This window comes from Cyprinodon tularosa, unplaced genomic scaffold (genome assembly GCF_016077235.1).
Source record: "Cyprinodon tularosa strain WSP-4 unplaced genomic scaffold, ASM1607723v1 ctg177, whole genome shotgun sequence".
In the NCBI taxonomy this organism is placed as follows: domain Eukaryota; kingdom Metazoa; phylum Chordata; class Actinopteri; order Cyprinodontiformes; family Cyprinodontidae; genus Cyprinodon; species Cyprinodon tularosa.
In genome coordinates, this window is record NW_024038589.1 from 1,967,675 (window position 1) to 1,977,396 (window position 9,722).

Below are 9,722 nucleotides of genomic sequence, written 5' to 3' on the forward strand. Positions count from 1 at the left end.
AACCTAAGTTACCTGATAAATTAAAGGGTCGAAAAATGTTTTTTAATATTTGGGTGTTTATTTTGTGGATCAAATAGAGGTCATGAGAAATTGGGAAGATTTTGTTGAACTGATGGAGGGTAGGTTACAGAAACGGCACAGGCTTTTGCCACGACGTTCTAACAGAGGCCGTACACTAATTACTAATAATCTGGTTGCTTCCACTTTGTGGCATCCCTTATCTGTTTTTTGAACCCCCGCCAGGCCTTTTGGTAAAATTACAGACTATTTTTTTTTTTTATTTCTTTTGGGACATATTGCATTGGGTCCCTTGGACTGTTTTGTTTTTACCAAAGGAAGGAGGAGGGCAGGGTTGGATTCATTTAAAAAGTAGGAAAGCAGCCTTCAGATTAGATTTTTTACAGAGTTTGGTGATCAAAATGTTTTGTGGAGACAAGTTCCAGAATGTTTTTTCAAAAGTTGGTAATTTAGGTTTTGGTAAACTTTTATTGTTGACCTTTCAAAATATAAGTGTTTATATTTCTATGTTAGTTAAAATCTTGGAACCTCGTAGAAGAGAGTTGAACCATCCATATCTTTAAATTGGTTGTTACTCTAAACCAGTGGTTCTCAAACTTTTTCTGTCATTCCCCACTTTGGACAAGGGGGAATTTTCAAGCCCCGCCTGTCCCCATCGCCCCAACACAATGCTAATGAAATGTGCAACAATCTTAAAATGTTCCAATTTTATTGAAGTAACAAGTAGTATCTAAATACAAACTATCTACATCAAATAACAGCAAGCTCAAAAATAAAGAAAATAAAAATGCAGCTGTGTCAAAATTTGTATCCAGCCCCATGATAGAAAAAATTAAAGTGCCACTCTGCAATCTGTTAATAAAAGAAAAGAAGTGAAATCCATCTGGCAATACAGGTCTATTTATCCCTGCATTAGTGGCTGCAATGAGCCTGTTTTGCATTGCACAGTTTCTCAAAACGGGGTTGCAGGCTTGATACTGCCACTCTCAAGTCATGCTCAATGTTCTGCTGAGATCTGTATTTTGTTTTCAGTGAAGCAACAGTTGAAAAGCCCATCTCACAGAGATATGATGTGGCAAAGGGAAGAAGAATGCACACAGCTCTCTGCCCGATGAGTGGATACTCCCTCTCCACTCCAAACCAGAATTCACTATGAGTCTGAGCATTAAACCTGAGCCTCAGGGTGGAGTCAGACGTCATTTCAATAAACTGGTCCTATTTATTTAAGATAAAATATTTCAAATTCAGTTAATTATGATCAACCTGCGCCGCCAATCCCGGCGCATGTGCGCTTTATTTGCAGTCTGGACGCTGAGGGTAAACATGCTGTGTCTCTGCAGCGCTGAGAGGGACTCCTGCGATAGCGGGGGGAGAACGGGGTTGGGACGGAGGAGGCGCCCCACGGCAGCACCTGCCGCTGGAGGACAAGAAAAGGAACGATACGTGCTTTCACGTAAGAGTCTCCAAAAGTCGCTAATTTGTCGCTAGTCGCTTTTTTGATAAAGAGTCGCTGAAGGGGTCTGAAATATAGCGACAAAGTCGCTGAGTTGGCAACACTGGGGCGCGAAAGTTTATTCCGTTACAAATAATATGCCGACGTCACGTCAATCATTATTTTGGCACTTCAGTTCCAGGTGAAATTTTTCTCATATCTAATGTTCTTTTAATTAGACTGCATGTAGGCTAGTAATGATTACTTTGTGGGTTTGATTGGTCTAAAAAGCGGCAACATACAGCTATAAGGACAGTTTGCTCTCACACGTTCTACATTTATAGTCACACACACACACACACCGGAACTTGGCGCGCCCCACCTGTCACGTCTCAATTCCCCACCAGTGGGTCGCGCCACACACTTTGAGAAACGCGGCTCTAAACTGTCCTCAAGGGATCTCATTTGGGTTTAGCTTGGGACAATAAGGCTATGATTTCTGAACTGTTGATGAAAAGGGGGGTGGTTACGTGGAAACATCTGCTTGAATTGGTTGGTACTGAAATGGATGAAAGATTGGAGATTCACTCTTTAAGAACTGCATTAAGCATTATGTTGGCAACATTAAAGCAAATATTTTCAGAAGACGACAAAAGACTCATAAAGGGATGTTTGATGTACTGCTAACACCTAATAAAGCAGATCCCTTCTTTAAGCACTGTTTTAAGAACAAATGAAAGTTGTGAAGTTAGGAAGCTGAGGCAGAGGCAATTCTTGCAAGAAATAGGGTTAAAATTGAATGTCCTCGGACGGAGAGATAGAGATCTGACTGCGGCAAGCTCAGTACATACATTTATACCTTACAACAGGGGTGACCAACCAGTCGATCGCAGATTACCAGTCGATCGTGGGCGGAGTTTCAGTCGATCGCGAGAAGTTTTAAAATGTAGACCTATTTATGGCTATGACAAAAAAAAAGTTTTAAAAAACACTAATCAAATCATTGTGTATCAATGTGTATTTTCATAATAATAAAATGAAAAATAAAAAGTATGCAGGGAACCATTTTTTATGCATGCTGATTGCTGGGCATGGTTTGCCACGGTTGCTAGGTTGTAACCAGGGACTCTAAAGCACGAAGAGGAGTCTGAAGAGATAATGAGATAATGACATCTATCACAACTGATGGGGCTCCATCTATGGTTGGGCGCATTGCTGGATTCGTGGCTCTGTTCAAGCTGTCTGAAACTTTCCCGGATTTTTTTGAGCTACCGCTGCAGCATCATTCATCAACAACAGCTGTGTGGCAATATTTTAAATATGAAGGATGACATGGACGTGAAGATTGCTTGCTCTGTTTGGGCCAGGAGTTTTCAGAGGCGTTTATTCTGTGCACAGCTCGAGGAGGCAGGTGCAGACCACACTGATCTGCTGCTGCACACCGACGTCAGGTGGCTGAGCCATGGCAGATTCTTTGAAAGACTCTTGGAACTTTTCCCCGAAATTAAAGAGTTTCTAAATCAGTGAACAACCCATTCTGCTGTGTGTTACATCTTCACATCCAGATATTTTGTACTTAGTATTTTCCTATTTTTATCTGTTTTCCTGTTGAATTTTAATCCATCTGCCAGTTTCTCTGCCAATGCCAATGCCCAGTGAAGTGATATAAACATATGACTGTAAATTTACAGTTCTAACATTTTTTTTTGTTTTTTTTTTCATCTCTACTGAACTGTGTGTGGGTGTGTGTGTGTGTATCAATTGGTTCTAGATTTTTTTTTACTGCACAGCCTTTGTCTGGAGATCTTGACTGCTCTTTTCTGTAGTTTTGGTGAGTCTGATGAGTGAGTGAGAGATATGGTGTGAAGTTCTTATGAGATTGTTAAGTTCTGGTTTTGCAACCTATTTTTTGACACAATTGATAATTTCCTTGTTTGTTGACTTACTGTTTATTCTCCACCTGTGCAAATAAAAAACAAATACTGCCCATCCCTTGTGTTTGGCTTGGTAGATCTCAGCATGGCATCAACTTCAAAAGTAGATTTTGGTTTAAAAAAGGTTGGGCACCCCTGTCTTACAAAATCACATACAAACTCCCCCCAGGGGAACTGACCCACCCCCTGCACGAAGAACTTTCTCACACTTGAACATCGAAGCAAAACAACTTCCTGCTATTCAAGGCTGAATGGCAGGAACAGGTAGAGCAACATACTTCTGGGATTATATACAAGAAGAGCAATTAGTTTACATTCTGTCAGCAGGTTTACATGTATGTAAAGGGAGTTAAACAGGTGGAAAGCCTTGGGGATAATTAATGGCAGCAGCTGGAGTTAGTTATGGTGCTAACCTGTTCCTGGGAAATTACTAAAGGAAATGTACCATGAAGTGGGAGTAAATAGTCCAAAATAAAAACAGAACAAAAACCAAATCATAAGCTCAGGGGAATTGTTAAATAATTCATGTTGATGTCAAAATTATTTTGCAACTACAATCAGATTTATCAACATGAAGTTCATTTTTAATCTACAATATCAAGGATAAATTAAATATTTTTATCCAGATTCCAACTGTTTGCTTAGATTTTTCTTTTATTTAACCCTTGAGGAATCTGCAGCAGATGAGCCATGGCTTTAGGCATGAGATAACAAGCTACAGTAATTATCAATCTTCCTACTTACCTTTAGTAATATTCAATAAAATTATCTTGTTTAAGCTTAACTTCAATTTCTGTCAAGATTTACAGAAGGACATGTCAAGATATTCTGGATGGATCCCTCAGACCGGCTCAAAGAAGGATACATTAGCCAGCCGCATTCGGAAGAGTATTATGAGGATTTGTGGATCAGGTTTCAGTGTGACGTAATTGGTCTAAAAATGTGACCTTTATAGGATGCAGCCCCTAAATTGAGACAAGCCCATACAGCCAGTGCAGACTCTGGCCTTTGTCTTTTGCAGCTAAACTGCTGCTGATGAAGTTACGTCCACATGAGCTAAGTAATGTTAAGAGAACAAACAGCTAGGACTAATGATAGAGTTTGCAACATTGCAACACAATTTGGGATGTCCACTTTTGCCGCTCCTTTAATTAAGAAGCTTATCCAGCTTGAAATCTGGCTCAACTAACTGTTTGCAGTTTCCCCAACTCCTGTTCTGCACCATGGCCCTCTTGGACTGAGGCAGCCGTTAATCAATCCCAAGAAGCAATCCAAAATAATTTTCAAAAGATGCAAAATATGTATTTATTATTATTTTGATAAACACCTAAAATAGTCAGATCTTTCCAACTTTCTTAGACCTGTAACTGTTTCTCTGTTCAGGAAAGCTGAAGCATCTTCAAAAATCTAGGAAAGCTTAACTTAGGGGGGTCTTATTTGGAAGAGCAGACGCAAAGAACTTTGCTCCACCAATGTTCAAAAGTAACATCATGGCTTAAGCCATGAACACACCAAACAAATCTGCATCTATGCTGATAAAAAAAGTGAGGCCTTGGCGTTTAGCTCTCATTAAGAGTCCATGGGAAAAACACCCAGACGATTTTTTGCAAAGGGGTTTCGCAGTTCCAAGTGAGATAGACCCCAGGTCTATTTTTGTCGGATGACTCAGCAATTCAGCAGCAATTTTATGGGTCTGACAGGAAGAGAGCTGCAGTTGCTGAGTAACTTTGAGACCTTTGGCGAAAATTAACTTTTAACAATTAACTTGCTGATAACATAACTTACCTTAATTGCAGCATTAGCATCTTTACTGGACAATTACAATTAACCATGATTATTGCTTTTCTTCTACTGACAACCAGTCCAACAACACCATGATAAATTATAAAAAATGGAAAACACTTCCTTCTTCCTGAATTCCACCAACATAATTAAAAAGCCAGTTGAGCCACACTGTACCTCAGGTATAAAAGTCTCATCCTGACAGGTGTTTCATGCAGAGAAGCAGAGTTTCATCTGGAGCTGCACAATAAGAAAAAGAAGAAAATATGAGAGCTGTTGCAACCTTCTTGGTTTTGGTGAATTTCTTCATCGGCTGTTATGGTGCGTTTATTTCATGTTTTGAGATAACATTACATTTTTTGAACTTTGATCAATTGATACATGTTATCTTCACGGTTTTTCTTTAAAGGTTTGAGCTGCAAAGCTGGTCCTCTGCAGTTTTCTGTTGCCCAGCTTGATGCTAGCCAAGGGATGGTTGTGATGACTGACAAAGACTCCAACGTCTTCTTCCTCAGTGGATCAAGTTGGTCCAAACTGGGCTCTGTTCCTCTCAAGCATGTCTCAGTGGGACCTGCAGGGATCTGGGGAGTCAGCAATGATGACAAAGTCTATAAATTTGCTGGTGGTGATTTCTTTCCTGTTTCAGGTGAGTATTATGTTTCGGAACAATGTTCTAAGTTTAAAGCTGTTTAAATATGAGGTGTTTAGTAATGTGCATTTCTATGTATTCAGGTCAGGAGTTGAACCAATTGGATGCTGGTGGAGAAGGTCATGTAGTTGGGGTTACTGATGGTAACAACATCCACTGTCTAAATGCCAGTTATGTCTCATCCATTCAGCCGGAGAGCATCTTGGACTCAAATACCCTGCCAGGGCGACTGATATACACAAGTTGTAGTTCAAATGTTTGCTGGGGAGTGAGCTCAAGTCATAACATCTACTTTGCGGTAAATTGGTATCTTTTTCCCCTTTGCCATGCTGTCATAATATTCTCAAATAAAATTTTCACCTCCTTTTTTTCTTTCAAAGAGTGTCTCATCAAGCACCTGTGTGACAAGCGGATGGACTGAAGTAGAAGGAAAAGCGGTAAAAGTGGAAGTCGGGACTGATGGACGTGTCTTTGTTGTAAATGAATCTGGAAAACTCTACGAAAGGTTAACTTTGGTTGTATTTCTGTTGGACAGTAAAAAAAAAAAAAAAAACATACACGGTTATAAATAACCACCTTTATCTTTACAGAATCGGCATTTCCAACGGAGCTCCAGGAGGTGCAGATTGGAAAATAATTGAAATCCCGACACCCATCGAGCATGTGAGCTATGACCTGGGACGTCTGTGGCTCGTGACTGAGTGTGAATTCATACTAGAGTGCACTCACTAAACAGCTTAAAGTCTTTGAATTAATCTTAAAAAGATTTTTGGGGGATTTGGGGGAATCATAGGTTTAAATCAAAGTGGTTTTGTAAATGATTGTTACTTTAAATGACACCACTATGAGAATAAACAAAAGTAAGAAATTGCCTGATGAAATTAGGCAGTTGGGTCTGGTACTATTTTGTCCTTTTGGTGTTCACACTTAAAGCTTTTACATTTTAAACATCAAAACATTGTTTAAAGGAAATAATAAATTCTTCTATTCATCAACTGTATGTGTTTTGTCCTTGATATCTGAGATTGATTGAAGTGGTATTGTCAGACTGAAGTAAATGATGTGAATGGAGAAAAAAAAAAAAATATATATATATATAACTGCTGTTAATGAACAAGAAGGAGATTCATTATTTATGCTAAAGCAGCATTCATTTTAATTCCTGTGAGAATTGAACAGTCATCAGGAAAGATATCTGTGGAAAAGTGCTGTATGTATCTGTTCTTATCCAGGAGTTTATTACCATTGTTGAACTGACTGTCCAATGGTTCAAACAGTTAATTGAGTAAGTATTTATACCTTAACATAAAGAATATTAAATTATATTATAACCTTATTCCCAATTGCAATAAATTATCTCTTCAATTCTACATCATGGAGTGGCAAAAAAATAAATAAATAAAATAAATAAAAAATCTGAGAACAAGTATGTAGGCAGGTTCACAACTACAAATGTCAAAATTGAGTTTAGTTACATACTGTTTCCAGTCCAGATCCTTGAGATGTTCCTACAGCTTGAAAGCTGTGAACGAAAGCAGGTAACTAAAATCTCAAAGGAGGGGATTTAGGAGCAGTTTGTGAATGTCCAGAGTCCGGGGAACTGATTTCTATTGAGCTATTTATACAAGTACCTTAGAGTATGGGTCATTTAATTCAATTCAATTTATTTCTATAGCGCCAATTCACAACACATGTCATCTTAAGGCACTTTACAATTCAACCAGATAATACAGTAATTGATTCAAAGTTTTCTATCTAAGGAAAACCAGTTGATTACATCGACTCATTGACTCGAAAACAATCCCTGACACCAAGCAAGTTGCAGCGACAGTGGAGAGGAAAAACTCCCTTTTAACCTCTGCTGAGGCCTGACTTAATGGTATCACGTAAATTAGCATGTCAACCCCCATCCAGTGTTCCCACAGCACTTAGATCAAAGCTGAGATGATTTTAATGCAGGTCGCTTGCCAAGTAGTTAGACCTGGGTACACATGAGTCAGTGACCTGTTCCCACTGCCTATAAAAGTCAATTGTTCTCTGGTTTAATTGGGTTTTTCAGCCAGTGGGAAAGCCCAATGTTAAATATGTGTGTACTTTTTTTTCTTATCTTCTTTCTGTTTAAATAATTTATTCCTGATACTGTGGGCTACCATTCCTCAGGAGTTTAATTACAATATGGTATTAACACCGAGACTCCGGCATCCACTATTACACTTTTTTTGTTTTTTCCACTAAACTTTATTGAACACTTCTAACTACTGAACGAACTGATCAGAAAAAAGAGATATATGGCGGTCATATTTAGTCAGTAATATTAAAGACCATGCTAAAAAGATGGGGTTTCTGAAAAAAGGAAAATAATTGATCATAAATACCTGCTTGGATGCAGTTTACCAAAAAAAGATAGAAGGTAACAATTTACATTTACTTTGAATGAGTACATTTATTAAAAATTTCAAATAAGAAAGTTAATTATTTCAGAAACTTTAGAATATTATAAGAAATAAAGTAAAGTTTACTTTACCTATCTGGATGCCTTTTAATTGACAATGCACATAATTATAATAACATGACTGATAAATATTGAATAAAAACATAGCAGCAATATAAATATAAATAAATATGCATTAATTAATTACATTTAAGACTGTTCACAATATTTTTTTATTGTATTGTCTATTTTTTGTTTGTGTTTTGAATTTATGGTTATCAGTCTCACAGTTCTATCTCATAGCTACTCTCCATGGAAACATGTGTGTTTATTCAATGTGATGGGAATTTTATTATCATAATGTAAAAGCAAACATTGGAAAGACATAATTAAGTGTGAGGTAAAACAAACGTTATTCAATCAAAGAAATGAAACAAACTTCCTTCTTCCTGAATTTCAACATAACTTTGTGTTTGTTTTGTTAAACACATTTACAAAGCCATCTGACTGACATCTTACCTTTCATTACAATCAAAAACACTGCCCTACTCAAGAAAGGTTTCTCATGTTATTGCAAAGAAGCAACCACAATCATTTTTATGTAGAATCAGAACACAGAGAGGTCTTTCTCTACATGTGTTTTTTCACAATCTTTGTGGTAACTTAGGGTGATACCATAGACACCAATTCACCTAAAATGAATAATTTTATGGCAGAATTGTTGGGGTTTTGGGATTAGGATTGCTTTTCCTTTTTTCTGCAAATTTTAGTTGGAACATAGCACCTTCCAGTATCTGATAAGGCACACTAGCAACTGGTTTGACTCATCAGAGAGGAGCATTTAAGACACATGCTGCCAGTCCTTCAGTGCCTGATTGTTAAACAAACATGGTAAACTTCAAACCGCAAAACCAGCCTTGTTTTTAGCCCCCAAAGCATCTCGTTGCGCCTTTTGTCTCAGGTTTTATAAGCCCAGCTCCCGGTGAATTTCTGGCTGGCCCCCTGAAGGACAAACCCAACCTGGAACTTTGTCCATCCTCTGGATCAAGCCTTTTGATGGGCAGCCTACTCCATCCTCCGCTTTAAGCTCTTGACAAACCTCCTCTACCCTGTGTTTGTTCTGCTAATCTCTCATCTTAACTCTCAGTGTTCACCCTCTTCAGGTGGATAAAACCCAGTTCAACAATAAGTCCAGTCATAATCTATTCCAGGCAAAGTAAACTCAAACTTATCATCTGTATCTTACCACAGAACCTAAGCTCCTTCCTGGGTCTCCGGCCTGACAGCCAACGGAACTATGAATCGCATTATTAACTTCTCTTGTAAATAAACACCTTAAATCCTGATCTTTCTTGTGAGCTCTCTGCATGTGGGTTAAAAGATATAAAAAAAAACATGACCAGAATAACTATAGAGATAGCTGCGGATAACCTGAGTCACTTCAATTATAAACTTTATAATTTAAGTAGAAAAGGT

At 38.1% G+C, this 9,722-nt stretch overlaps 1 protein-coding gene across 1 annotated transcript; it reads left to right on the forward strand.

Moving 5' to 3' along the window:
- The first annotated feature begins 5,368 nt into the window (after positions 1 to 5,368).
- LOC119781468 (fish-egg lectin-like) lies at positions 5,369 to 6,566 on the forward strand. The gene is made up of 5 exons (XM_038281949.1): positions 5,369 to 5,487; positions 5,576 to 5,812; positions 5,899 to 6,113; positions 6,196 to 6,320; positions 6,406 to 6,566. Exons 1-5 carry the CDS (start codon positions 5,433 to 5,435, stop codon positions 6,545 to 6,547), a joined length of 774 nt encoding a protein of 257 aa, XP_038137877.1. The 5' UTR covers positions 5,369 to 5,432; the 3' UTR covers positions 6,548 to 6,566.
- Positions 6,567 to 9,722: the final 3,156 nt, after the last annotated feature.

Excerpts from the sequence above, each read along its gene's own strand:
- LOC119781468 (XM_038281949.1), top strand. The coding sequence starts at position 5,433 with ATGAGAGCTGTTGCAACCTTCTTGGTTTTGGTGAATTTCTTCATCGGC. Across the intron at positions 6,114-6,195 it reads GTCATAACATCTACTTTGCG|AGTGTCTCATCAAGCACCTG; the intron begins GTAAATTGGTAT and ends TTTCTTTCAAAG. Across the intron at positions 6,321-6,405 it reads TCTGGAAAACTCTACGAAAG|AATCGGCATTTCCAACGGAG; the intron begins GTTAACTTTGGT and ends TTATCTTTACAG.